Source organism: Rhinopithecus bieti, unplaced genomic scaffold, assembly GCF_001698545.2.
Source record: "Rhinopithecus bieti isolate Rb0 unplaced genomic scaffold, ASM169854v2 scaffold_39857, whole genome shotgun sequence".
NCBI lineage: Eukaryota > Metazoa > Chordata > Mammalia > Primates > Cercopithecidae > Rhinopithecus > Rhinopithecus bieti.
The window spans coordinates 171,675-199,582 of NW_016816641.1; the positions used below are offsets into that span (position 1 = coordinate 171,675).

The following is a 27,908-nucleotide window of genomic DNA, read 5'->3' on the forward strand; positions in this document are numbered from 1 at the left end:
CAAGTGATTCTCATGCCTTGGCCTCCTGAGTAGCTGGGATTACAGGCACGTGCCACTACACCCATCTAATTTTTGTATTTTTATTAGAGACAGGGTTTCACCATGTTGGCCAGGCTGGTCTCGAACTCCTGGCATCAAGTGATTTACCCACCTTGGCCTCCCAAAGTGCTGGGGTTATAGGCATGAGCCACTGTGCCCAGCCACATGTCTTTGACATTCATCAATGTTGGTGCATATATTAGTGTTTTGTTTTGTTTTTTATTGCTGTATATATGTTTGTGTCATTTTCTGCTTGTTCTGGACCTAAGTTTTCTCTCCACTTCTTCTGTAACTTGAATTACTCATATGGTCCCATGTTTCTTAGCTTCCATTCTCTTTTTTCCTCTCTGTACTTCAGTTTAGGTACCTCCTATTAACCTATCAAGTTCACTAATTCTGTTTTCTGATATGACTAATTTCCAGCTGCGATTGTGATTTTATCCTTTACTTCTATCAATGTTTATGAAATCCATCCAATAAGTTTGTAATTTCAGAGGTATTTTTCAGTTCAATAGGCTCTTTTCATTCTCTTTTAATAGATTCCAATTCTGTTGACATTCTCTACATGTTTCTTTTTGTCCATCTTCTTCTCTATTTGACATATTAACCATAGTTATTTAAAAATCTTTGCCAGTTCCAATATCTGGATCATCTATGGGTCTGGTTTTATTGTTTATTTTTTCTCTTGTGTATTAGCCCCATATTTCTCCATTTCTTGCATGCTCTATGATTTTTAATTGTATGTCACATATTGGGTATAAAAGGATAGGGGCTTCAAATCTTGTTATTCCCTACAGGAGCTAGTCACCTCGATGCAATTAAGTACTAAACTGGGTTGGTGCAGTGTTGCAGTTCCAGTAAAACTCAATCCCCTCCTGGTTGTCCTTGTTCCTTAGGAATGACCCTCTTGATTTTGGATTGAAAGACTGGTCAGTTTCTGTCTCTCTCAGATCTTAAAGTTCTGCTCTTCAGAGATTTACAGGGAGCTCCTTAGCTTCCCAACCCACACAGGTGCAAAACCTGGCAAATACTTTATGTTGGGGAGGCCAGCTATTTGTTCACTCCGGGCCTCCTCTCTAAACACTGCAAGACTGTGGGACTTGTCTTCTCAGTCTCCTGCACTGCCTCAGAACTCAGCAAATGTCCCATGGGGAAAACGCTCTGCATTTTGTGCCTACTCTAGGTCCTAATCCATAGCAAGTCCTTGCAACCACCAAAAACTGTTCCTTTCTCTCTTCCCCAGTAGAGTCTCTCTGCTTGGGCCAAGTCTGATCCTCATGTCCCAAATGGGCAAATGTTTCAGGGAAGAAAATAGCTGCCTATCACTAGTTCAACTTGGAAGGGCTCTTTCCTCCTTGAAATTTTAGTCCATTCAGTCTTTATTTCTATGACCACTCTTCATTCTTTTTAAAAATAAGACATTTTCGGCCAGGCACGGTGGCTCATGCCTGTAATCCCAACACTTTGGGAGGCCGAGGTAGGCGGGTCACTTGAGGTCAGGAGTTTGAGACCAGCCTGACCAACATGGTGAAACCCCGTCTCTACTAAAAATACAAAAAGTAGCCACGTGTAGTGGTGTGCGCCTGTAATCCCAGATACTCAGGAGGCTGAGGCAGGAGAATCACTTGAACCCGAGAGGTGGAGGTTACAGTGAACTAAGATTGCGCCACTCTATTCCAGCCTCCACAACAGAGCAAGACTCCGTCTCAAAAAAAAAAAAAAAAAAAAAAAAAAAAAAAAAGACATTTTCATCTTAGCTTTTTCCCTAGCGGTTGCAATGGGAGTGGTGGCGTGCGGAGATCTACCATATCCTACCCAGCAGAAGTGTTTCAGTTCTGCTTTCTACCATTTCCATTGGAGGTATTATTTCACTTCCAAGTATTTTTACTTAATTACATGACAACACAACTTCCTCTTGTTTAAACAAGTTATAGGGCTCTCTCTCATCTCTTTCAAAATAGATTTTTGTTTTGTTTTTTTGAGACAGAGTTTTGTTCTTTGCTCTTGTTGCCCAGGCTGGAGTGCAATGGTGCAGTCTCAGCTCACTGCAACCTCAGTCTCCCCAGTTAAGTAATTCTCCTGCCTCAGCCTCCAGAGTAGCTGGGATTACAGGTGCACACCACCATGCCTGGCTAATTTTTTTGTGTTTTCAGTAGAGACGGAGATTTACTGTGTTGGCCAGACTGGTCTCGAGTTCCTGACCTTAGGTGATCCACCTGCCTCAGCCTTCCAAAGTGCTGGGATTATAGATGTGAGCCACGGTGCCTGGCCGATGTTAACTATTTCCTGAACTTTCTTGAGGGATGGCCATTTTACTTCAAGTTGCTCATTTCCCTGTTCTTCTGTATTACAGATACTTCCCACTTTCTATTTTTTAGTATGTTCACACTTCCTTATCTTCTCAAACTTTGCTTTTGGTGATATTAATATTTCAGATGACTTTATAGGTTTCACTGAGACTTAGGGGAGGAGGTGAAGGCTCCCCAGTCTTCCATCCGATTCCTCAATAAATTCTTCTTGAGAAACAACTTCCTCAAAAGCATTTTCTTCATCAGCTACATCAGTCTCCTTTGAGTGGAACTCTCTTTTCGTCTCCTCCTGAATTTTATGTGAGTGTTGTACATATCCATAGTGTCAGCTATCCTCTAATATTCATAAGCCAATGATTCACATATCTATGACGAGCCTTCACCTTCTTCTGGGCTTCCAGACCTATTCATCTACATTTTAATTATTTATTATTTTTATTTATTTATTTTTGAGACAGGACCTTGCTTTGTTGCCCAGGCTGGAATGCAGCGGTGTGATCACAGCTCACTGCCGCCTTGACCTCCCGGGCTCAGTTGATCCTCCTACCTCAGCCTCCTGAGTAGCTGGGACTATAGGTGTGTGCCACCATGCCTGGCTAATTTTCTTTTTTTTTTTTTTGTAGAGACGGAGTTTTACCATGTTGCCCAGGCTGGTCTCAAACTAGGCTCAAGCAATCCACATGCGTTGGCCTCCCAAGTACCTGGGACTACAGGTGTCTACCCCACACCTGGCTTCACCCACACTTTTATCTCCAATAAAATGCAACATCTCTAAACTCACATCCTCCTCAAAGCTCTGATCCTCTTCCTATAATCCTATTTCTGGGGATGATACCGCCATCTGGCCATAGCCTGTATTATCATCCTGATCTCTCCCCCTCCCCATGTCTCACATCCAGTTGCTACTAAATCATGTCCCATGCATACTGCCTGTCCTCCTCCTTCCCCACGGCCACCATACCAGCACTCATGCCTTCTGAGACCTGCCTTCCAGAGGAGTGCACATGCCAGGAGCGTTCAGTGGGCACAAGTGGTTTTATTGTTTCTGCCTGGAAGAGGAAGCCCTGGCAGCAGCAGGGACACAGAGAAGACATGGAGCTGCATCCTGCCAGCAGCGTGGATGCTGGTGGCAGGAGTCCATGACTGTGAAGAGCTGTCAGCGTGTGAGCTGGAGCCACTGAGGAGCTGCACCTAGGCCTGCAGAGGTCACCAGCTTGAGAAGGGGGTCCCAGCCTCACCGATGCCGCTTTCGGATGCTCTGCAGCTCCTGGTAGATGGTGCTGAAGCTGGGCCGCTGCCCAGGCTCATAGGCCCAGCACTGCTCCATGAGCCTGAACACGGCATCAGGACACAGCTCTGGGCAGGGCAGACGGCCCCCTGTGAGGAGAGGCACAGCACACCAGGCATGAGGAGGGAGTTTGAGGGTCCTCAGCAGACTCTGAGGGATACCATGAGCCATAGGAGCTGCTTAAGATGCACTGTTCTGAAGGACGCACTGTTCTCCACCAAGGGCCCAAAGGACAAACAGGCCTGGCTTCTGATCCCAATCCCACCATATGCTAGTTTTGTGTCCACTGCCAGTCTGTTTTTCCATCTGAGAAAGGGACATATTAATCCCTACCACACATGTAGTGATGAGCAAATTAAATAACGTGTGGTCTAGCACAGAACAGGTGCTCACTCAGTAGTAGCTACAGGGATATTCTATTTTTTTTTTATTTTTTATTTTTTTTGAGATAGAGTTTCACTCTGTCACCCAGGCTGGAATGCAGTGGTGCGATCTCAGCTCACTGCAACCTCCACCTCCCAGGTTCAAGCGATTCTTGTGCCTCAGCCTCCCAAGTAGCTGGGATTACAGGCTTCTGCCACCACACCTGGCTGATTTTTTGTAGTTTTAGTAGAGACAGGGTTTTGCCATGTTGGCCACGCTAGTCTCAAACTCCTAGACTCAAATGATCCACACTCCTCAGCCTCTCAAAGTGTTGAAATTACAGGCATGAGCCACTGCGCCCGAGTTTTTTTCTTTTTTGAGTCAAAGTCTCTCTCTGTCACCCAGGTTGGAGTGCAGTGGCATGATCTCAGCTCACTGCAACCTCTGCCTCCCATGCTCCAGTGATCCTCCCGCCTCAGCCTCCTGAGTAGCAGGGACTACAGGCACATGTCACCACACCCAGCTACTTTTTGTGTTTTTTGGTTTTTTTTTGAGATGGAGTTTTGCTCTTGTCGCCCAGGCTGGAGTGCAGTGGCACAATCTCAGCTCACTCCAGCGTCTGCCTCCTGGGTTCAAGCAATTCTCCCATCTCAGCCTCCCAAATAGCTGGGATTATAGGCACGTGCCACCATACCTGGCTAAATTTTGTATTTTTAGTAGAGACGGGGTTTCACCATGTTGGTCAGGCCTCCCAAAGTGCTGGGATTACAGGTGTGAGCCACCGCGCCCAGCCTATTTTTGTATTTTTGGTACAGATGGAGTTTCACTGTGTTGTCCAGGCTGATCTCGAACTCCTGGGATCAAGTGATCCACCCAGCTCAGCCTCCCAAAGTGCTGGGATGACAGGCATGAGCCACTGGCCAGGTTATTCTTATTCTGCCTGGTGGGAAGGTTGGCATTAAGGGATTTTGAAGAGTCTCGCTGGAGCATCTGGAAGAGGGTGCAGCCTGAGGCTGCTGTCATCACAGGGTGCTTACCCTTCTCCACGAACTCCCGTGTCTGCTGATTGCTAAGGTTGGGATAGGGGGAGGCCCCCAGGCTGAAGGTCTCCCACAGCAAGATGCCAAAGCTCCACACGTCGCTCTCGGAGGAGTAGCGGCCTGCAGAGGAGGCCAGGCAGCATGAGTAGACCCTCCCTGGGACCAGGGCGAGGGAGGAAGCAGGACCCAGGCCTTGCCTCTGGCCATGCAGTCCAGGGTGGACAGGGACTAGGTACCGTAGTTAAGGGCCTCAGGTGCAGTCCACTTCACAGGGACTTGTCTGAGGCCCCCTGAGGCCGCGTAGACCCCATCAGCTTCCTCTCGGGACATCCCAAAGTCACTGATCTTCAGGACATTCTTCTCTGTCACCAGGCAGTTCCGAGCAGCCAGGTCCCTGGGTGAGACAGGGCAGGGGCTCATTTGGCCAATAGTTGCCTGCCCAGCCCTGGCTGAACACTCTAGAAAAGCCAAGGACAAAAGCTGCTCCCAGCTCCGGGCACCCCTGTCTACCGGAGAGGCCCACTCCCCCTCTGGAGCTGATGCCTGATAGTCCGGCAGGGGCCCTAGAGGTATAGGTACTTCTTGACTCTGGTCAGAGGTGTTGGCAGGGCCCGTGGCCACCACCCACTCACCGATGTATGCAGCACTTGCTCTCCAGGTACTCCATGCCAGCAGCTGCATCCCCCACCATCTGCAGCAGAATCTTCACCCGCAGGCGGGCCCCCTCCGTGCGGAGGAAGGTCAGGAAGTCGCCCCCTGCAGGTGGGGAGGACCCGTGCTGAGCCTCCTGCGGTAGGGGTGCCACCTGGCCAGGCTGCGTGCCCTACCTGGAGCTCAGCACCCCACGCTCACCCTGCACGAGCTCCATGACGATGTAGATGGGCTGCTTCTGGGTGCAGACACCAATGAGACGCACGATGTTAGGGTGGCTGTACTGCTTCAGGATCCTGGAGGGCACTGCTGCTCAGACTCCATGTGGCCAGGCCCATCTCCCCAGGGCCCCTCAGGGATGATGGGAGAAGAGCTTGGCCTCCAAGGCCAGCAGACCCGGACGTGTGATCTGGGGCAGCCTCTACCCCTCGGCACTATAAGGGGGTACTACCCGCAATGGGGGGGCCTCGAGGATTAAACGCCACCACAGAGGTCAAGCACTTTACACTGTGCCATGCAGTGTAACCTCTGTGTATGCGGGACCCGTGGAGATCATCAGTTTATCACCCACCTCGCTTCCTGTAGAAACTTGGCCTTGAGGTCAGGTGGGAGCGTCTCTCGACAAGACTTCACTGCCACCAGGGTGTTGTCGGCTCGCAGGCGTCCGCTGAACACTTCGCCAAAGTTCCCCTGAAACAGTCTTGGGCTCCTACCACGGCCTTCCCAGTCCCACGATTCTCTTTTCTGCTCCCCACCCATTCTTTACTCAGCCCCCGTGCTTGGACACCTCACACAGGCTCTCTGGGAGTTTGTCCCTCGCTGGGGAACCTAGAGAGCACATGGGGCAGGCAGGGAAAGTTGCCTCCAATGTGCCACCCTTCCTGACAGAAGTGACGTGGAAATGCAAAAATCACTCTCCCTTGGGTTTGAAAAGCATTCTGATTTTTAGGAAAGTGATTTCTTCCCTAAATAGGTATCTTATGGTTTACAGTAACAGGGTGTCTCCCTGTGTGCACACAAGAGCTCGAGGGGGGCGGCCTGGGTGGGGGTAATGAGGTCAGGATGCTGGCAGAGCTGTCTGCTGGGAGTTTTCAGGGTAGGTACTATCCCGTTTCCTGGAGGACGGTGTGTGGTGGGGGCTGGGCAGGGAGTTGGGGTACAAGTGGGGAATCAGATGGGGCATGGAGGTCTCTGGGTGGTAGCACAGGGGGCCCAGGCGTGACTCGGGAGAAGCTGTCAGCGACAAGGAGACCAGCAGAGGTGCACTCACCCGTCCAATCTGCTCGCCCAACACCAGGTCCTCATGGTTCAGCACCCACTTGTCCTGGGGAAGAGAGGAGTTAGGGGATCAGAAGTCTGAAGAAAAGGGGTGCTGGGCCCTTAGAAGGGCTATGTCCTCCATTTCTTGACGCCTCCATATGTGACCGGGGGTGGGACCACACGGGAGCACACTGAAATGATATGGGGTCCAGGCAGGTACCCTGACCAGGTAAGCACCCGCCTGGTATGTACACCCCATGGTGTAGGAGTGGCCCTGACATTCCAAACCTAGAGCGAGGCTGGCCCCGAGGGTCACTCACTCTGCACCTTGTATGTACATGGAAGGCCTGGAAAGCCCTTTCTGCTCAGACGCTGGGTGGGCCTGACCCACACTCCCCAAGCCCTGCCACAGGTGGCATGGGCCGGGCTGGGTGCAGGCTCACCTTGGGCACAGCCCTGTGCAGGACGACACCGCTCTTCTTGGTGAGGGGCTGCTGGGTGCTCAGTAGGTGGTCGATGAGCAAGGGAATGCTGGGAAAGCCTTCCCCTTCCAGTCGGTACAGGTTCTGCAGGGCAGAGGACCTGGGGTCAACAGCCTCCATTCTGAGGGGGCCTGAGCCCTGGGAGGGGAAAGGGAGAGCAGCAGGGGAGAAATGGCCTGCCCAGGACCAGGGGCAGAAAGACCTCCAGAAAAGATGCCATCTGATAGAGCATGACATCCTGCTGCCCCACCAGGAAGGACTCACGCTTAAGCCTCTATTTTGTTGCAGTGACTGGGTGGTCTCTGTGGCCCCTTCCAGCCAGCCCTGCTAGGGAGGCATTCAACACCTGACAGCTACCCCCTACCCTGAAAGGTCATTCCCCTTGGAGAAGGGAAGGGAGGGGAAGAGTGAGGCCTGGAAGGCTCGGGTCCCAGCCCCACTCACGTCCAAGGACTGGATGATGAAGTGCCGGGGCAGACCATCCCACAGCACTGACAGCACGTACTCCTGCTTGCCCTGGCTCTCCCGCACCAGGAAGTCCCCAGAGTGCACCAGCAACTCAGCCACCTCTGCCCTTGGGATGGCCCCGTGGTACCACAGCTGCTCATGCAGGGGCTTCTGCACCTCCGGAACAAGCTGCAGCGGTGGAGGGAGCTGGGCAAAGGAGGATCGAGGAGGAGTCACTCAACCAGCTTGTTGAAGAGGCCATGGGGGCAGCCAGGGGTCTCTCTCTCCCCTCTATATGCCCTCAGCCCTCACAACCACAGAGTGGCATGCAGAGCCATCCACAGGCCCCTGGAGTGGGCAGTGGACTAGCCCAGGCTCATGCTGGGCAGAGATGGGAAGGGAAGCCCAGGCAGGAAGACCCCAAACCAAGCTGGTGCCTCCTCCTCCAGGCCACAGGCCCCCAACTACTCCTGGAACAGGGAGAGCCATGGAATAGTCAAGGTTGCTGGTCCCTTTAGCACACAGAGGCAATGGAGAGGGAGGGGTCACAGGGGTGGCAGGGTTTGGGGACATGTGCAGCCTGGAATCCCAGGGAAGAGAGGCACTTCCCAATAAAAGCAGCCTGGGCAGAGCCTCCTCTCTAGGACATCCCAGTGACTAAATTTGAAACACAACAATAGGGGGGTCCAGGCTGGGTGTCACTCACCGAGAACTTGGGGCGGAAGATTCCTGAGATGTGGCTCTTAAGGATCTCCAGCGTGGGCGTCCTTCCCCCCTCTCGCTCCTGCTCCTGAGGCCAGGGACAGACGTCAGCGGGTGGCCAGGCTTAGGGAGGGGGAGGGCGAAAATGAGGAGCACAGCCCCAGGTGGGCAGGCCGGTGGCAGGGCAGTGGTGCAGGCTGGGCAGCTCACCGAGGACGATGTGGAGTGGCGGTCATCCTGCAGGAGCAGCACGGGCGGGGGCTCGCCGGGGCCCAGCTGCTCCAGCTTGGTCTGCAGCAACTCCTGCTGGGCCTGCAGCTTGGCCTGGTTGCACCGTGCTACCTGCAGCCCCTGCAGTGCTTCCTGCAGCGCCTGCCTCTTGCCCAGCAGCTGCACCCTGCAGGCAGGGGCGGGTGGGAAGGTGGGTGAGAAAGGGCTCAGTCTGCGGCGGGTAGCTAGCAGCAGGTAGGGTAGGTAGGAGGGAGGGAGGCCCAAGAGGCTGCTGCAGGCAGGGGCCTACTCACCGCCCCCGGGGGTGGGTGTTCTCCTCTTCATTCCGGAGCTCCTGTTGCAGCTGTGTAACCATCTCCTGCCGCCTGAACACCATCTCGGTGGCCACAGCCAGCTCATCTGTCACTGAGGTCAGCCTGCACCCAAGAGAAGGGCAGCATTAGAGCCAAGCCCTCCTGCCCCCTCAACCCACGTCCAGTGCATCCCTGTAGAGCCAAGCAAGCCCAGCCACCTGGTGACAGCTCTGTGTGGGCAGTGTCCACGACCTAGCCCTGCCTACATAAACACCCATGGTCTGCTGGGAGCCCCGCCGCAGCCCAGGTGCGAAGCCACCACCCACGTGTGCTGCACGCTCTCCACAGTCAGCTCGTTCAGCTGGAGCTCCCCAGGCTCCAGTGGTTCACCCTCCTCAAGCAGTGACTCATCGAATGTGACACAGGGTGGGACGTCAGGTGCAGACCTGTGGGGGACAGCGCCCCATCAGTGGACAGGCCGGCAGCCCTGGGCCCAGCAGGAGCAAGAACAGGGCTTACCCATACTGTCGAAGGAAGCCTTGGTACTCAGCCTCAGGCTGGATGCGGGCAGCAGCTGCAGCCATCTCCCGGTGAATGGCTACCACCTCATCCTGCACCAGGCTGCTAATCTCCAGGTATTCCTGCAGGATCTCCTTCCTGCCCCCCAGATGGGATCCCCAGTCAGGGAGGCCTCAGGCTGGGCAAGGCTGGGCAGTTCAGGCCTAGGACCCTGGGTTTGGAGTCAGGGCTGGGGTTGATCCCCACCTCACTTGGTGCTAGCCATGCTACTCTAGGCAAATTATTTAATTGCTCCCTAATCTTCTATTTCCTGATATGTATAAGAGGGACACTGGCAGTTGTAATAAGGATCCAGTGGGCCGGGCACAGTGGCTCATGCCTGTAATACCAACACTGGGAGGTCGAGGCGGGTGGACTGCCTGAGGTCAGGAGTTTGAGACCAGCCTGGCTAACATGGTGAAACCCCGTCTCTACTGAAAAAAAACAAATACAAAAATTAGCCAGGCATGGTGGCACATGCCTGTAGTCCCAGCTACTTGGCTACTTGGGAGGCTGAGGCAGGAGAATTGCTTAAACCCGGGAGGTGGGGGTTGCAGTGAGCCAAGATCGCACCACCGCACTCCAGCCTGGGTGACAGAGTGAGATACCATCTCAAAAGAAGGGATCTAATTGGGATCCTGTGTGCAGAGTGTCTGCTGTACAGGGAGTGCTCAGTAAACATGAGCTACAGTCATCCCTGGCCTGGTTAGTTAGCTCTGCATACCCACTACCAAATAAGCCATCAACATGCTGCCCACCCCCGTCCATATCTCCCAGCCCAGGCACCTACCCTGGGCCCCAACCTCATGTACTCACTCAGCTACTCAAAATGTCCCATTGGCTAGCTCTAAGACACCCCAACCTCTCCAGTTGAAAATTGAGGCTGGGCACAGTGGCTCATGCCTGTAATCCCAGCACTTTGGGAGGCTGAGGTGGGTAGATCATGAGGTCAAGAGATGGAGACCAGCCTGGCCAACATGGCAAAACCCCATCTCTACTAAAAATACAAATATTAGCTGGACGTGGTGGCATGTGCCTGTAATCCGAGCTACTCGGGAGGCTGAGGCAGGAGAATCTCTTGAGCCCGGGGGGTGAAGGTTGCAGTGAGCCAAGATTGCGCCACTGCACTCCAGTCTGGCGAAAGAGTGAGACTACATCTCTAAATAAATGAATGAATGAATGAATGAATGAATGGCTACCCTAGAATCCTAAACCTCTTCCTCCCACAGCCTTCCCTACGTAAGTTAACAGCCACTCCATCTTCCAGCTGCTCCAGGCCAAATCCCCAGAGTTACCCCGACCGACTCCTCTATTTCACGCTCCACTTCCAATCCATAGGGAAATCCTACCGGCTCCACCTTCAAATTAGCCCCAGGACCTGACCGCTTCTCACCTCCATTGCTACCTCCCTGTCCTAGTGGCCAAAAGTTTGGATATGGATTACTGCAAGAGCCTGCTCTCTGGCCTCCCAGCTTCTGTCCTTGCCCCCTGAAGTCTATTCGCAGCATAGCAGCCAGAGTGGCCTTATTAAAACAGAGGTCAGGGCTGGGCATGGTGGCTCATGCCTGTAATCCCAGCACTTTGGGAGACAGAGGCAGGCAGATCACTTTGAACTCAGAAGTTAGAGACCAGCCTGGGTAACATGGTGAAACCCCATCTCTACTAAAAATACAAAAATTAGCTGGGTGTGGTGGTGCATGCCCATAGTTCCAGCTACTCGGGAGGCTGAGGCAGGGGAATCGCTTGAACCTGGGAGGGGGAGGGGGAGGTTGCAGTAAGCCGAGATCATGCCACTGCACTCCAGCCTGGGCAACAGAGAGAGACCTGACTCAAAAAAAATTAAAACAAAATGAAACAAAAAAACAAGAGGTCAGATCATGCCATTCTTGTTCGCCCAGAGCCAAAGTCCTCACCATGGCCCTGCTGAACCCTCTATCACCCAGTAGCCCTTGACGCCTGACTCCTCTAACCTCATGTATGACTCTCCCCCTCCCTCACTCTCAGAGGCACCACTGGTTCCTGGCTATTAGTCCCTGGTACTCTTCTACCTCAGGGCCTGTGTACTTGCTGTCCTCTTTTCTGGAATTGTCTTTCTCCAAATAGCCCCAGGATTCACTCCTGTGCCCCTCTCAGGGGCCTCTTTGAATGTCACCTCTCAAGAGGCTTTTCCAGACCACTCTGTGGAAAACTATCACCTCCTCCCTTGCCTCCGTGCTCTCAGGTCCCAATCCACTTCTCTTACTTTATTTTTCTCCATGGCTCTTAGTGCTCCTCACATCCTCACTCCACCAACACAAAAGATCCCTGAGGATAGATGTTTTTGTCTACCATTGTTCTCTGCTATAATCCAGAGCCTGGCACAGTGCTCAATGAATGTAATAAAACCCTGGAATAATGGGACCCTAGAACAGTGTAATTTGGAGGTAAGGTGCCTGTTTCCAGTCCTTGGCCCAGGTCCCATTCTCATGTGGTTACATGGCCAGCACTTTCCCAGCAATGGATTTTCTGGGTCCTGCCTCTGGGCCTGATGGCTGGGCTTAGGGCTGCTCAAGGGTGGGGGCCAGGGGACGGGGCTGCAGGCTTACAGGATGCAAGCCATCTCCTCGTGCAGGTCCTGCAGTGACCGCAGCAGGCCGGGCAGCAGGAGCTGGTGGTGGTGCTGGTGGTGTAGCTGTGCAGCCCGCACGCCCAGCACATAGCGGTTGTGGTGAGCAAAGAGCTTCCACAGGCTGCGCACATACTTGTCCTTGGCCTTGTCACGGTCCTTGTCTGCCGGATGGGGGGCAAGGGGTATAGATGACTGCATGGAGGCCCAGGCAGCCCCCACTCTCTGGGTACCCAAGGACAGGTCAGCAATGGCTTTGGATTCCCTCCCTGCCAGCAAGGGAAGCCACGAACCTTTGCTGGCCTCCTGGTACTTGCGCTTGGCTTGGGCACTGTCCCGTGCCAGGGCTCGGTACTGGCTCTTCAGCTTCTCAATGTCCTGGCTGTGAGTCTAGGGAGAGAGAAGAAGCCAGTGTGGGGCAGCACGTCCCCAACTGTGGAAGATTCTTGCCTGGGGTGAAGCCCTGGAAAGGTCCTGTCGTCAGGCAAGGAGCACCTGGAGACTTCTGGGAAAGCTGGCTGCTAGTGTGAGAGTCAAAGATCAGAGGGCCTGTTAAAGACAGGCCCCTTGGGGAGGCAAAGAGGTAGACTACAGGCTACAACGGTCCCTCCTTGGACTGAGAATGGTAGCCTGATGGCAGGCAGGGCCAGTTGCAGGTGTGTGCGGCCTATGCAGTCACACGGGGCTCTACATGTAAAAGGGCCCTGTGCTTGGTTTCATGCTCCATTATTACCACCTTGAAATTCTTAACAATCTTTTAACAAAGACCCCCACAATTTCATTTTGCACTGGGTCCTGCAAATTATGTTCTTGGCAGTAGGAATAGATGACAGCCCGAGATCAGTGTTCTCGTCCCCGTTCTCCTGTTTATGTGCTGGGATATATTGGGCAAGGGCCAACCTCAGTTTCCCCATCTGTAACTGAGCTAAATTCCTCGACTAGATCCGTCTTTTTCTTAAAGAGCCAGATAGTAAATAAATATTTTAGGCTTGTAGGCCATATAGTCTCCGTCACAATTACTCAACTCTGTCATTGTAGTCACAGACAATATGAAAACAAAGGGGCATAGCTGTGTTCCAGCAAAACTTTACAAAAATGGGCCCACCCTTGAATTAGATGATCTTTCGGGGAGAGGAATGGGGCCAGGGTGGCCACCAGGGGCCGCTGTGGGTCCATGGCGAGGCTGGGCTCTGCACTTGAGGAAGGGGTGTGGTGCAGGGAGGGTGACCAGCACACTGAATGGGGGCACTAGGCTCCCAGATAAATAGCCAGCTCCAAATCACACAGCCTCTAGACTGAGGAGCTCGGTGGGATTCAAACCTAGGCAGGCTGACTTCACCGCCCAAGTCCTTGACCTTCAGGAGGCCATGCTGCTGCCCAGTCTCTGGGGCCCTGAGAGGAGCCTGCCTAGGTGGAAGGCAAACAGACTGACCCTCATTCCTCTCCCAGACTCTCAGAACCCAGAGTCAGATGGCACAGTGTGGAGGCGAGTACCGATTCTGAGCTTCTCCCAGGCAAATGACCGGTCACTCATCCTTACATTCCCAGCACTTTGCCCAGGCACAGAAAAAGCACAGAGAGGCCTTGCTGCAAGCCAGCCCAACGTAGGGGAGGAAGAGAGGAAGCTGCATCAAGGTTAGAGCAAGCCAGGCCTGCGGTCAGGGACTTCCACTTCCCCAGTGAATCCAGTGCCTCTTGTGCAAAACAACCCCTTGGAGGCTCAAAATTTAAATAGAAATGACTGAAGCCCCATTGCTGCCCGCTCACCTTGGTGAGCTCCTGCTGCAGCTGCTGCCACTGCTCGCTGTAGGTCTTGCGAAGCTGCTGCCGTTCCCGGATGAGCAGGTTCAACTTGCTCAGAGGCCCTGAGTTCAGATCCTCTGCGTGCTGCCGCAGCAACCGGCTCAGGCCCTCAGTTTGGCTGGTGATCTCCATCCAGGACTATACAGCACACATTGGGGAGGCAGGGAGGAGGGGACAATGGCTCCCAAGGCTGGGCCTGCCAAATCTCCAACCACTGCCCCAGAGGGCCCCCGGGAGAGGAAGGAGAAGGCAGTTACAGCCAGCACCCACAAGAGTCCCACGGAGACCCACCTGGCTGATGGGGCTGTCGGGGCTGATGCCCCGGCTCTGGCCCCCACTGTCCTGCACGGACATGTGGTGAAGCAGTCCTGCATACTCCCTGTCACTCTTGACCCGCTGGGCCATCCACTTTCTCATGCCCTCCAGTAGACGAAGCTCGGCCTCCTGCATCTGCTGCAGGACCCCGTGGCCCTGGGGGGTGCACAGCTCCGAAGAGAAGCCCATAGTGCTGTCCTGGGGACAGAAAGGGGGCCATCCCTGGGGGCAAGGCAGCAGCTGGAGATGGAGGCATGGGAAGAGGAGGCTGGAGACTATAGGGTCAGGATGGGCTACAGACAGGGAGGAGGTGGAGTCCTGCCTCTCTCACAGGCAGCCATGGGTACCTAGCAGCAGCCTGGCCTGGGGACTGGCCCTCATTGCTTCCTTAGTGTCAGGGTTCCCTCCCCCGTTCGGGAACAGGAGCCAACCTGGAGCCTCTCTCCCCAGGCCCTTCCACCCACCGCCCCTTACAAGGACACCCTTGCCCAGGTCCTCGACTGGCCAAGGCTGCCCCAGTTGAAGCCTCAGGCTGCCACGGCCTGAGCCCTGCTCCTGCGGCCATCCCCGCCCTTCCGCGGCCCCTACCCCCACCTGGGTGGGTCTCCGGCCCTCGGAATGCCTGCTCTGCCCCTGCCTGCTGTGCCCCCTGCTCCCACCGCTCCTCCAGGCCCCGGGGCTAGAGTTACCCGCGCGGGCAGCTGCTCCTGGGGCGGCCTCCGACCGACTCAGGCCCGGTGCCGACCCCGGCCAGTTCCTGATTCCGCGCTTCCTCCTCCCGCGGTTTCAGTTGGCCCAGGCCCCGGGGCGGGCCTCTGGAGGGGAAGGGGCGGGCGGGACCGGCCCGACGGCCCCGACGCCTGCCAGCCCCCCTGCTCCGCGCTGGGCCGCAGCCTCCAGCCGGCCGCACGGCCACGGAAACGGAAGGGAGGAGGGGGCCGGCAAAGAATGGCCCAGCCGAGAGCCGCCTGCGCCCCGCAGCCCCCAGGGCCCGACAGCGCCCCGGGAACACCGGGAAGGGGTGCAAGGTGGGGGTCAGGAGGGGGGGCGCAGGGTGAGGCCCCACGCAGATGCTGGGCCCAGGGAAGCCCAGGGTGTCCCGGGGGAACTGAGGAGAGGTGCGCAGTCCTAGCACCAGGCCAGGGGCACTGCAGAAGAGAAAGAGTGGTCCCAGCCCTCCCCACCTCACGGAATTCCCAAAGGAGAGGCTCAGGCGCCAGCTTCCATTTGAATAAAATTTCCAAGTAAATATCCCGAACAGAGGCTGCTTCTCAGGGACAGGTCCTAGTGGCTCTGTCCCCATCCTCCTACCCCCAGGCAGGGGCTTCCTGTCCCAAGGGAGACCTGGGGCAATCAAGGGGCAGGGGTTGGGGAGTGGAGATGTGTGGAGTTTTCCATCTGGGACTCAGGCTCCTCACAGCAAGTCATCTCGATTCAGTCTGGCCCCCACCTTAGGCCTCAGCCCTATAGCCCGCAGCGGCCAGGTCACTTCAGCCAAGGAAGACACAATAGGCCCAGTTCTTCACACTGCTGGAAACCAGGACTTTGGGAGTGAAGTGCTCAGCTCCTGAGGACCAGGGGTCACCAGCCCCATACCAGGGGGCTGGCCTCCAGCCACAGTCTCCTTCCACTAGGGGCTGGCACATCCTCCCGCCCCTTGGAGGACTTTGGCCTTCTGACTGGGGCCCACATCCAGGCAGGCAGGCCACTGTGTGGGCCTAACTGGCCCCCATCCTCAGCTGCGATGCAGGAGCAATGGTACCACACTGGAGACTGGGCCTGGTTTGCATAGTCTGCACGTTTAATCACTTTAAAACCTCTAACATTATCTCGTGTCCATTAAATAGAACCAACAATGCTGGGCCTGTTTAAATTACAAGAAAAAAATCACTGTGCACCAACCCAGTATCTTACAAAACCAGCCGGGCTGGCCACGAGGGTAGGGGGATGGGAGAGGAGGGGGCACCCCTGGGCAGGTGGCTGGGTACCAGGAATGGCTAGGGGAGAGAAAGAAAAGGAGGCTCCCAGATGGGAGGGGACTGATTGTCCTAATGGGAGGGGTGCAAAAGGCACGTCAGAAGAGGAGGTTTGAGGGGGGCATGACAGGTCAGTGCTTTCTCCACCAGGGCACAGTGTTGGAGGGGGCTAAGTGCCACCACCTGCCTACCCCTGGCACTTGGAGAGCCAGTGACCTATGAGCCCCTGGCATGGTGAGCCCCACTTGAAACACAGATGTCAGCCGGCCCCTCCCACTGGGACCCCCTTTCCTTGAGCCCGCCTGGCTGGCCTGCCTCTTCAGGACTTGGGGCTCAACTATTCCTCACTCCTCAGCAACATGCTGCAGCCCCCACACCTCAGGGCCAGGGCAGCCAGGGAGGAGCAGGGCGGACGGTGGGTGTGAGAAGGTGGGTAGTCCAGCTGCTACCCCCATTAAAAATACAAAAACAAATCATCAGCGTCTAAAGTGAAATAATCACAAAGTGAAAATATATCCTCAAACAGCCCCTGAGATCCCCACAGGGGAAAGCAGCATTGGGTGGGAGGCCAGAGAGGCTGGCTGGGCCACTGCCCCTCCCCACCATCCACCCAGGGGCTCCAGGTCTGTGAGTGCCAACAGCCCAGGCAGCCCGGGCTCAGAAAACAGGGACTTGGGCCCTGACAGGAGAGGCAGGTGCAAAAGAGGGGAGGATGGTCAGGACACCAGCACAGGCTTCAGCCAGAATTTCAGCCTTGGCTGCGCCAGCCTGGTGGCCAGTGGTGGTGGAGGCACGGAGCACAGGGGTGGGTCATGGGACACAGGCCACAGGCCAACATGCCACTTGCACACCTGGAGGCACCTGCCTTGCCTTGGTCCCTTCGTATGATGGCTGCCGCCGCCAAGACTCACCAGAGCTGGGGGACAAGGTGGAGGGTGCAGAGGCCCTTGGAGAGGTGGCCTCCTCCCTCAGATACCTCCTAGGCCAGCCCCCGACTGCCTGGATGGGACCATTATTGCTTTAGAGGGACAGGGAAGGGCAAGAGCTGCGGCCTGGGTCAGGAATCCCAACAAGCAAAGGCTGCCCCTCTTCACTCCGCAGGAACTCTGGCTGGGGCCGGGGCCGGGGCCTGGGCCTGGGCCTGGGCCTGGGCAAGCTGCCCTAAAGGTTTCACTCCTTTCTCCACATGGAGGGGGTGCTGAGGGTGGGGTACGGCCCTCCCCGCACCCCAGCTGGTCCTGGGCCCACCTCAGGTGGCCAGATGGGCCTGAGGGTAGGAAGGGAAGCAGTCTCTACCCCTCTTGCCTCCCAGCTGGGGTCCAAACCCAGTCCCAAGATAAAAAAATACTTTGGTGAATTAAAAAGTGCCCAAGGAGGGGATTGGCTTGAGGGGGTGGGCAGTGGGCTCATCAGAGGGCGCTCTGGTCTTTGATAAAGGCGGTCCTCTCGCCCCGGCCCTCATCCTCTTCTGAGTCGGACGGGCACTCCTCCTGCCAGGCTTCAGGGGGCAGCCCCTTGTAGGAGATGAGGCCACGGTCCATGGTGTACACCTTGACCCCCCGGAAGCTAAAGCCAGAGCGCAGCTGCAGGACCAGGAAGACAGTGACGAAGACCAGCACGATGAAGGCGCAGCTGAGGCCGGCCACCACCTCCGGCAGGTGTGAGGGCAGCAGCCCTGCGCGCAGCCGCGGCCCCGCCTCCATCTCTGGGGGCAGCCGGGGTGGCTGCTGCTGTGGCGGGGACTCTCGGCTGCTCTGGCTTTGCCGGGAGCAAGTCTGCTCCACAGGGTCCAAGGAGGCATGGCTGGGGCAGCTGAGGCAGTCTGTCGGGGCCGGCCCCTGGCATGTGGCACATGAGGCGTGGCAGGGGGCGCAGACGCTGGCCCGGATGGTCTCCACATCATTCTCGGTGCTATAGTGTGTATCGAGGACTTGGGGGGCGAAGCCTGGAGGGCAGTGCTGGACACAGCTCTTCTGGTGCAGGGAGAAGCCTTCCTCGCACACTGCCGGCGTGGGAGAGAGGGCGAGTGTGTGTCAGCTAAACAGACTGTAGCCCCAGGACCATAGCAGCCCCAAGCCAAGTCACCACATCCCCAAGATCCCCCAGCCCCAGAACTGTGGTCATCCCAAGAGCCCCAGGGGCCCTAGGTCTCTTGAGACTTTTTTCTCTTAGAGCTGGGCTTCAGGACAGGCACCCACCATCCCCGCAGACTCAGGCCCCCAAAGCCCAACAGCACCCACTACTGACCCACACAAGCCTGACTGGACGTGAGGGTCTTGCAGCCACTGCTTTCTGGAGGTATGGGCAGCCCCTCAGGGGCAGTGCCATAGAGTACGAGGGTGAACTTTGTCAGTGTCCCTGTTGCAGAGTGGTGAGGAGGCAAGAGTTGGACAGTGCTGGCACCACGCCCAGTGCCCTAGATCCTGCCAGCCCTCCACCTCGTACCCCTACCCCTCAAGTGCCCCCAGTACCATAGTTGTTGGCTTCGCTGGTGTTTTCAATCTCTAGGACCCACTCGCCAGAGGGATCCTCATCCCAGGAATGAGTTGTCATGAAAGCCCAGTCATTAAACCCATCTGCGGAGTAGTCATGTGGCCTGGGGAGGGGAGTGCATACAGCCCTGAGGCCTCTGGGGGACCCCAAGCTAGGGACATCTAACCCACAGCACATAGGCCACACACCCTTCCCCCACGCAGACCAACCCCATGGGGCCAGAAGTGCCTGCTGGCTTGTTTCCCAGCGAGCCAGACATGCTCAACCGGGGGATTCTAGAAAGATACACAGGCACTGCACAAGGTGGGGCACACTACTGACATTAAATAGGTGCAAGCCAGGGATTCCTGCAACATGGGACAGTCCCACAGGACAAAACTGTCCCTCCCAAAATGCCAAGAGTGCCCCACTGAGTAGCACTCAGCGCCCCCTGGGCCGTGTGAGCGAGCAAAGGCAAGCACGCGGGCTGAGAGAGGAGGCGATGGGCAGGGCGGGCAGGGACAGAGCAAGCACCTGGCTGCCAGCAGGGTGGAGCGGGTGCCCATGGGGCTGACCATGTGGATGGCCAGGTCGCCACGGCGATTATAGGACAGGGTGAGCCGCGCCTGAGCGTGCTCCAGCCGAGTGATGTGGTTGGGCTCGCCCAGGCACGCGGTCACGGTCTTCCGCACCTCGAGCCGTTTCCCGATGTCTCTGTGCAGGAGAGCACCATGATGGTCAGCCTGGCCCAGAGGGACCAGCAGGCACCCCCTGCGACTCTGGTCCCACTGGCCCCCTCCCAGCCTGGGTCCAGCCCTCACTTGGGCTCCATGAGGATGTCGATGATGCACTTCCGCTGGGGGCCCACGGTGGTCCAATTCTGGGCCAGGGCCACCATGGCGCCTGCATCCAAAAGCCCGTAGCCATACGAGTGGCTCACTGTGGAACAGGGAAGGTGAGGTCAGCTGTGAGGCACAGAGTGCCTTCCACCTAACTCCACATCCAGCCTGCCGGGCCAGCCTGTCCTCACCTTTCCGGCCCACACCATTGGTGGCCCAGTCGTTGGCGTTGAGGTGGGCTGGCTTCGAGGTCTGTACCACCAGGTGCTGCATGTCCCGCCATGTGAGGTTCTTACTGCAAAGAAGGAAGGAAGAGGTCAGGGATCAGTCTTTTTTGGGAGCAGCTGGAGACTAAGGGCTGCCCTACAGAGCGTGCTGGTAGGGACAGGGTTGCCCCTGGCCCCCACCCACTTACTTGGCCTCCAGGGTGAGAGCAATGATGCCAGCTGCTAAGGGGGCAGAGGCTGAGGTGCCCGTGTGAGACTCTGTGCACTTCTGCCGCAAGTCAGTCGTCACCTGCCAGGAAGATAATCATATTGGGGCCTATGATGGGTGGAGGGGGCTAGAGGAGTCACTTGCCTACCCTCCCTCTGCATACAGGCCCTGGGCACCACAGATGGTATGAGAAGCCAGGGCCAAGACCCCTGGGTCCCAGCTGCTGCCCTGCTAACTTGCTGTGGACAGGCTAATGATGAGCCCCTCCTGGGCCTCATTTTCCAAAGGAATAAGGGGGTTCAACTAGCAGTTGGAGATGAATAAGAACAATGTATGTTTTTAGGGAGAGACTAGGCTTTTCAAAGGCTTCAGAGATGGCTCCACCGCCTCCAAGAACTTAGAGAGCCTCAGAGTTCACGTTCCATGATGCCTGAGCCACTATCACCCAGCCACATGGGGGTGGAGGCAGACAGCCTCCAAAAGAGGGTGCTGGGCAAAGCCAGCCAGCAGCCCCATTTCCCCAGCCCCCAAGCCCAGGTAAGACTCACGATCTGCTTCTCATTCTGGTTGCCACTGCTGTAGGTCGTGGCCAGTGTGGATGAGCAGGCCTCACTGTACCAGGGCACGTTGCCAAACTGCGTAGCGCTGCTGATGGACAGCGTGTAGATACTGTTGGTGTAGCCGTCGCAGTTGCAGCTGTCATGTTCCCGGCCCCCGTTCCCCGAGGCCCAGACAAAGATGGAGCCCAGCCCCCCTCGGCCCTGTGGACAGAGTGGGCTGGGGTCATTCAAGATTGGGACTTGAGGGAGGGTTGGCAGGACACTGCTGGAGAACTGGGAAGGCTGGGGCCTCATTCTCTGGGAACCTCCTGTCCCCTGTGAGATCCCTGGTGGATCAAGTGTGTATCCAAATATGTCTATCTAGACACACAAAAAATCAGACCAGAAGACCAAGGCGGGAGGATTGCTTGAGGCCAGGAGTTCAAGACCAGCCTGGGTAACATAGCAAGACCTCATCTCTAAAAAAAATTTGTTTTTTAATTAGCCAAGTACAAGTGGTATATGCACTTTACTATTCTTTTGTCCCTTAATGTTTCCATAAAGATGCTTTGTGTAAAGTTAAACATGAGAATAAACCAAAAAAAACACCCAGCCTGCCCCCATGGGCTGGACCGATCCCCACCTCACCTGGCTAACCCCACGGAAGAAGGCCTCCTCAGCGAGGCGGGCTGGCCCATCCACTGTCTTGCCGTCATCCTCGGGGCCCCAGCTAGCACTGTAGATGTGGATGTGGTTGGGGTTCAGGCCCAGCGAGCGTGCCTCCACTGCATCTGTCACCTCGCCATCCAGCATGCGCACCCCTGGCCATGAAGAGGGGGCATGAAGAGGGATGCTGCGTGGGTCCAGCTGTCAGGGCTCCCACCCCAAGGAGCACACCCAGCCCTGCACCCCAGGGGATGAGCAGGGGAAGGTGGAGGCTGATGCTGGGAAACCCTGAACCCCCAACTACCCGTTTGCCTCTGCCTTTCAAAGACAAGACCCAGAGAAGGGAAAAGAGAACACCTCCTGCCCCCAACCACACGTTCTGAACCAGAAAGAGTCTCCGGTTCCCAAAGGAGCCTGGTGATCAAGGATCTGCTACATGAGGACTCACAATGGGTCGTGAGGATTTCAGGAGACTCCTGCTAGGAAACCCTCACTCCACAGGAGTCCAACTCTTTCAGTCTTTGACCCTTTGAGAACCCTCCATAGAACAGCCATGTGATCAAAGGATCCACAGTGGGAAAGTGGCAGGCATTAGCCAGATGGGAAGCGGGCAGGGAAAAATTCCACTGAAGGGACCTCCCAAAGACAGGGTGGCCCAGGCCCACACTTACCTCCAATGCGGGCGTTGTAGGCCACACCTACACCACAGACACCATTGTTGGCCACCGCAGCCACTTCCCCCGCACACCGTGTGCCATGCCTGCCATGGCCAAGTGCATAGCATGAGTAGGACGAATGGAGTGAACAGGGCCCAGCAGATGTGGCCTGAGGAGCACGAGGGATCTGCACATCTGACACCCATCATCCCGAGTGCCCAGCCCCTGTCTCCCACACTCCACTGGGCCTGTGGCCATCTCCACTCTGACCAAGCCCTCCCTCAGAGCCCTAGGTGGGCCAGGACTGTGGAAAAAACCTCACCCTTTTAGGCAGGGCACATCTCACCCAGGCTCAGCCCTGTTCCTCAGTGGAATAAAGGAGAAGGGAGGCAGAGGCCAGGAGCCTGCCACTTCTTACCTGTTGTCATTCATCTGTGTGTAACGAGGCTGGGGGTCAGGGTCCTGGTCATTGACATCAAAACTGGCCCCAGGATCCTAAGAAGGATTTGGCCACCATCAGGAGAAGGCTGACCTCACTGATAGAACAGGACAGCCCCTAGGCACACCTCACCACAGATTACGGCCTCCCTCCTCCACTTCCTCACATAATTGCCTGCCAAGTCCGGGTGGTTCTTCTCGATGCCATCGTCCAGAATGGAGACCACAATGCCGTGCCCTGTGTAGCCCTGCGCCCAGGCCTCCTTCACATTCAGGTCCCGCTGAGTGACACCAGACTGCAGAGACACCCACCCCATCACTTATGAGAGATGATTGGTTTTGTGAGGCTAGGGGCAACTTGAAGAATCCCCTTGCCACCCTAAAACCTCCTCCTCTACCCATCCCTGCTCCTGAAAGGCTGCCACTGGCTGTTTGGACTCCATGGGAATGTAGAGGACTCTGGGAGGGCCACCCCCAGGCTTGCTTATTAGGATGGGCCCAGAAGAGACTGCCCAGCAGGAGGAAAGGAAAAGAATCAGAGGAGGCCTCGAAGTCAGCCTCCTCTGTCCAAGAGCTCATGGTGGGTGGATGGTGCATCTGGGGAGGAGGTCCCAGCAGCTGAGAAGGCCGCATACCAGGTACCACTGCTGAGGAAACTTGGGGTCTGTGGGCTCCTGGTACAAGTCGCGTTTAGTCCGTCGCTTTGCCACCTGCTGTTCCAGCCACTGTACCTGCGGGGGAGTGGAGGAGAGATGGTGTGGGTGGAGCAGGAGGCGAGAGGGGCTCCTGAGAGCAGGAGGGGGAGGGTGGCAGCAGGAGGGGGCTGGGGCCACTCTCACTTGAGGCTCCCGCTGCAACCGGCTGTGCCGCGGGCGGTGAGGCGACAGGGACCGCTTCGTCACTCCTCGATGCCAGAAGTGGTAATAGTCCCCGAAGATCTGCAATAAAGCAGGGAGACTGAGCTGGGCTTTCCATCTGTCAGTCCCCAGGGAGGCGGGGGACGGGGGTGGACAATGGCTTCACCAGAGGCTCGCCATGGTCGGGGGTGCGGGGCATCTGCTCCCTGTCCAGGACCCAGCAACATGCAGGGACCGTGAGCACTGTCTCTCACTGGGATATGCTGCTCGCCTGAACCACCTGTGCTTTCCTCCTGGCCACCCAGAACATGCCAGCTACCCAGATGCCCCTGAGCAAACAAGGCCAACAGTTCCTGCTCCCTGGTACCAGAATCCCTGTCTTCTCTGGTCCCACCCCCTGGCAACACCTACCTGGCCCAGGTTGAGGAACCCATGCTTCCGTGCCACGGCTGTTGGGCCACGCTGCGCCTTTCCAGGGATGTGCACCAGCCAACTGTGGTGAAGACCCTTCTGGCCACTGAGCATCAGCTGCTAGCAGGACCAAGGTTCCTGTTGCTGCTACCACCCATAGCAACCAGGACCTCAGCTCCATGGAGGGGACAGGTGGCTGGGATCCTGGAGCGCCTGTCTCCTTGGCCTGGTCACAGGGCCTCGGCTCCCAGGTGCCTGCTCACTGCCTGTGGCCCGGGGCTGACTGGTGGGGGCATGGGGACGAGATGGGCAGGGCTCGGGAGGGTGAGGAGTGCCGACTCTGAGAGGAATAAGAAGGGAAAAGGGGGAAGAGGGTCAGTTCCTCCCCTGCCATGCACTAAAGCTGCCCTGCCCACCTCAAGTTTCAACTGGGGCCTGAAATGAGATCTGGGGGAGAAGAGTAAAAAAATAAGTACTCCCCAGAAGAAATCTAGCACCCGAGGCCAGTCAGATAGATGGACAGATGGATGCCCTCACAATCCCACCCAATCCTTTCTCCATGCAAGAATGTAAGAAGTGTAACAGAAGGGCCAGGCATGGTGGCTCACTCCTGTCATCCAGCACTTTGGGAGGCTGAGGCGGGTGGATCACCTGAGGTCAGGAGTTCGAGGCCAGCCTGGCCAATGTGGTGCAACCTCGTCTCTACTAAAAATACAAACATTAGCCAGGTGCTTGCAGTCCCAGCGACTCGGGAGGCTGAGGCACAAGAACTGCTTGAGCCCAGGAGGTGGAGGTTGCAGTGAGCCAAGATCGCACCACTGCACTCCAGTCTGTGCAACAGAACGAGACTCCCTCTCGAAAAAAAAAAAAGTGTAACAGAAGCAGCAGGATGAAGACTATCAAGCCCTGAGTCACTCAAAATCTGAAACAACAAATGAATAAATATTCAACTGATCAAGGTAAAACAGATGCATTATAAAGCAGTATGTACACATAATCCCATTTTATTTTTTAAAAACTATTTATACATGTATATTTATACAAACCAAAACAAAATCTGGAAGGGCACACGCTATAAAACCTTAACAGTGGTTCTCTCAAGATGGTGAGAATTACAAGTAATTGTTATTTTCTTCTTTGTGTCACTGTATTCTCCAAATCACCTAGGTACATTTTACATAGGAATAAGATGTTGGCTTTTCAAGGTTTTTAAATTAATGGCATCTATACAACTCACTAGGGTTTCCTAGTTCAGCAAAGCAGATTCAGCCATAGGGAGTTATCTGCAAAGCCCCACAGCTCCTAGGAAGAAAGAATGGGTGACCCTAGGTGGGATGGTACTTTTATGGGCCACGTCCTGAGGGGGTGCGGGGTGGCGATCACAGAGGCTTCACCTCCCTCTATGGCTGAGATGGCTCTATCAGCAAAGTCAGGGGCCCAGGCTCGTTTTTACTGTTTCCTGGGGAACGCTGGGGCCACCAAGCCCTGCCCTGCCTGGGCCTGGAGGCCCCCAGCTGCCCCTTTGCTTGCTCCACGCCCACCAGTCTTGCGTAATCCGAGCCTAGGCAGCCAGGGCAAACACTGGCTGCTGAGCCAGGAGCGCCAAGGTGAGGCTGAATCAATAGTCCGAGTGTTGTTTTTCCTCCTTCAGCAAACAGACGGCGGGACCTCTCTGCCCGGGGCCACATAACTGTCCCCACATAGAGCCCCTAACTAGCCAGAAGCCAAGCCCCTGGAGGAAGGAGGGAAGCTGGGGGAGGTCCCAGCAGTGCTGCTGGGGGTATCCCGTATCAGTGCCAAGTTCCATTAGCAGCGGCAGGTCCCTGGATACCCTTACCACTTCCATAGCCAAGGCCACTCTTTGCCGGATACCAAAAGGAAGGCACCCCAGCTCACGTAGGTCCTGGGGAGCTAGAGAGGCAGGCTCGCCATAGAGAACTCTACTTCTCCAGAGGCTGCCCTTAGACACAACCGGCCTCCCTGACTGCTGCAGTCCCACCCTGCAGGCTGGGGGTACTCCACACACAATTCCTGGAGTATTTTCAGTTTGGACCAAAATAACCTGACAGCTGATGGCAGGAGACATCTACAACACAGCTCCTGCACATCCCTGTGGGCAGACTTCACAGGGCGCCAGGGCAGGCCTGGGAACCACAGCCCCATGGTGCCTTGGGTGGTTGGTTCCAGAAAGCTGGCCTGATCAATGGCTGGGCAGCTAGGCGCCCCAGCCCTAGGGGATGGAGGGACCTCCTCCCAAGTCCCTCATTTAACAGAGGATGTGGGACCCTGGGGGCAGAGCCTCATAGGTACAGGGCCTCATCTCTCTCCTCCTGCCACCACAGCTGCCTCTTGGATCCAGATGTCACGCAACTATCCCCCTGCCCCCACCACTACCAACCACAGTGCTGTGAGTCCCGCTGGAGCCCCCAAATCGAGGCTGGGTTCATCTGGGTCTAGCCCAGATTCCAGCACACTGTAGATGGAGCCGCAGCTGCTTGGCGTTAAAAGTGATTAACCAACTATTTAATTACCTTGCAGCATTCGGAAAGAAAGCAGGCTTCAGGCGCAATTGAACAGTCCCCCCAAAGAAAGAGGGCCAGCCTCCCTCTATCCAACAACCCCACCCATGGTGAGGGGTGGGGATGGCTTCCAGAAAATGAGACCCCCACAGACGGCTCTGCCACAGCATGCGGGACAAGGGAGGATCCCCGAAAAGAGTAAGAACTGAAAACAATGAATGAATGGGTTTCTCCCCACCCCCATCCCAGACTCTGACTCACCCTCTAGTCCCAGTTTGTCTCAAACCTGGAGGCTTGCTGTATTTCTCATGATCTTGTTTCACATGGGACTCTGCTCCAGGCTGTGGCCAGAGAGAGCTGTGGGTGCTCTTCCTGGCTATGTTCTTGGGCACAGCCCTTTTCTCCAGCTCTAGAACCTCCCGACACAGAAAGCCACTCTGGGTCACTCAAACTGCGCCTTACCCCAGGACCCACTGCTGTTTCCCAGACACTGGGGGTCTGGCTCTGACACAGCCACAAGAGCAGGCCACGGGAGGGCCACTCGGACACCCAATCAGTCTCTTCCTCTAGAAGAGACACCACGCAGGGTCCTGTTACCCGCCCTGGGAAGCTCCCGTGAAATTATAACTCCCAGTCCCTGCCCACTATTTGCTGGATGATCTTAACAAGTCACTTCCTCTCCCTGGGCCTCAGTTTCCTTGGTGGTAAAAACTGCTAGACCAGCGGTTTTCAAACTTTTTTTTAAAAGCCACAGAATCCTTTTTAAAATCAAATGCTCCAGTATAGGAAATAGTAAAAGGAGGGCTGCTCTGCCTGAGAAGAGGCCAGGCTTGGCTACTCTCCTATGCTGTGTCCACACCTGCTCAGCAGCCGCTCTCATCAGGCCACATCACCTGGGTTCCCCTCGCACTTCCCAAGTCAGAATAAGAATTCCAACACCCTCCGGTGGATGAGGGTCTGCACCCCAGGGGCCATGGGGTAGAGGATGATGGGAAAGCGGGTTCTGACCAGACAAGTGACTGCCGTCAGACCTGTCTGGCAAGCAGGCCGCCCCTCGGTTCAGCCACCCCGCGGAGGCACAGGGGCCTCGGCCAGGCCGCGGCAGAAGGCAGCCCCGAGACCTACCTGCGCCGGCGGCTGGCGCCCGCGGATCCCGCACCTTAGTCCTCACCGCACAGGTGTGCGGGCGGGGGCGAGGCCCGGGAGAAGGATCCCCGCCTCGCCCCGGCCGCTCCTCCCCTCCTCGGGCGGAACGCAGGCCCTACGCGGCCGCGGACTGGGCGAGCCGGCGGCAGCCCCCGAGGCGGCGGGGAGGCGGGAGCACCCGGCGCCTGCGGAATTTTCTCCCCATCCCACCCCCAGCAAGGGCCCCGCAGGCGCTTCCTGAGGTCAGAGGGCTCGCCCTGGCCTCACGCGGAAAAGTACCGGCCAGGGCCGGGGGTCCGAGACGGGCCCGACGCACTCAGGTGGGCTGCGGAGCGCCCTGTCTGCTCCCGGCAGCTCCACCCTCGGGGCCGGCCCCGAAGCCAGTTCCCGAAAGCTGGCGGGCAGCCGGGCCCCGGGGGACCCGGGTCGGGGCTGCACCGGCGCCAGTGCCCTGACCCTCCCCGGCCCGGGCACCCGGGCCGCGGAGCCCGCTCCTGGGGCAGAGCGGCCCGGCCGGCCGGCTCCCCTCCGGCCCGGCTCCCAGGCGCGCTTGCCTTCCCCGGGCCCT

The 27,908-nt window shown here is 56.5% G+C and overlaps 2 protein-coding genes across 2 annotated transcripts; both read right to left on the reverse strand.

Moving 5' to 3' along the window:
• Positions 1–3,364: 3,364 nt before the first annotated feature.
• Positions 3,365–15,203, reverse strand: FES (FES proto-oncogene, tyrosine kinase). Its single transcript, XM_017854994.1, has 19 exons — positions 15,076–15,203; positions 14,363–14,584; positions 14,036–14,209; positions 12,562–12,658; positions 12,249–12,432; positions 9,625–9,762; positions 9,432–9,551; positions 9,106–9,228; positions 8,792–8,978; positions 8,586–8,669; positions 7,877–8,086; positions 7,394–7,516; positions 6,961–7,014; positions 6,262–6,380; positions 5,892–5,986; positions 5,672–5,795; positions 5,276–5,433; positions 5,037–5,159; positions 3,365–3,725 (listed from the first exon to the last, which is right to left on the reverse strand). The coding sequence occupies exons 2-19, from the start codon at positions 14,573–14,575 to the stop codon at positions 3,583–3,585; spliced, it is 2,469 nt and encodes an 822-aa protein (XP_017710483.1). The 5' UTR covers positions 14,576–14,584; positions 15,076–15,203; the 3' UTR covers positions 3,365–3,582.
• Positions 15,204–16,165: 962 nt separating this feature from the next.
• Positions 16,166–27,885, reverse strand: FURIN (furin, paired basic amino acid cleaving enzyme). Its single transcript, XM_017854995.1, is given in 17 exon segments — positions 16,166–18,364; positions 18,610–18,720; positions 18,834–18,958; positions 19,369–19,548; positions 19,656–19,773; positions 19,865–19,968; positions 20,089–20,189; positions 20,657–20,869; positions 21,296–21,468; positions 21,985–22,073; positions 22,388–22,464; positions 22,575–22,703; positions 23,043–23,138; positions 23,247–23,345; positions 23,676–23,780; positions 23,782–24,015; positions 27,320–27,885. Coding segments are annotated over 16 exon segments (2,388 nt in total). The 5' UTR covers positions 23,857–24,015; positions 27,320–27,885; the 3' UTR covers positions 16,166–17,771.
• Between the last annotated feature and the right edge of the window lie 23 nt (positions 27,886–27,908).

What these genes read in the sequence shown, in the direction of transcription:
- FES (XM_017854994.1), bottom strand. Translation starts at nt 14,575, where the DNA reads ATGGGCTTCTCTTCGGAGCTGTGCACCCCCCAGGGCCACGGGGTCCTG. An exon ending in TGGGCGAGCAGATTGGACGG is followed by an intron (nt 6,381 to 6,960) that starts GTGAGTGCACCT and finishes AGACTGTTTCAG; the next exon opens with GGGAACTTTGGCGAAGTGTT. An exon ending in CGTCATGGAGCTCGTGCAGG is followed by an intron (nt 5,796 to 5,891) that starts GTGAGCGTGGGG and finishes CCCCACCTGCAG; the next exon opens with GGGGCGACTTCCTGACCTTC.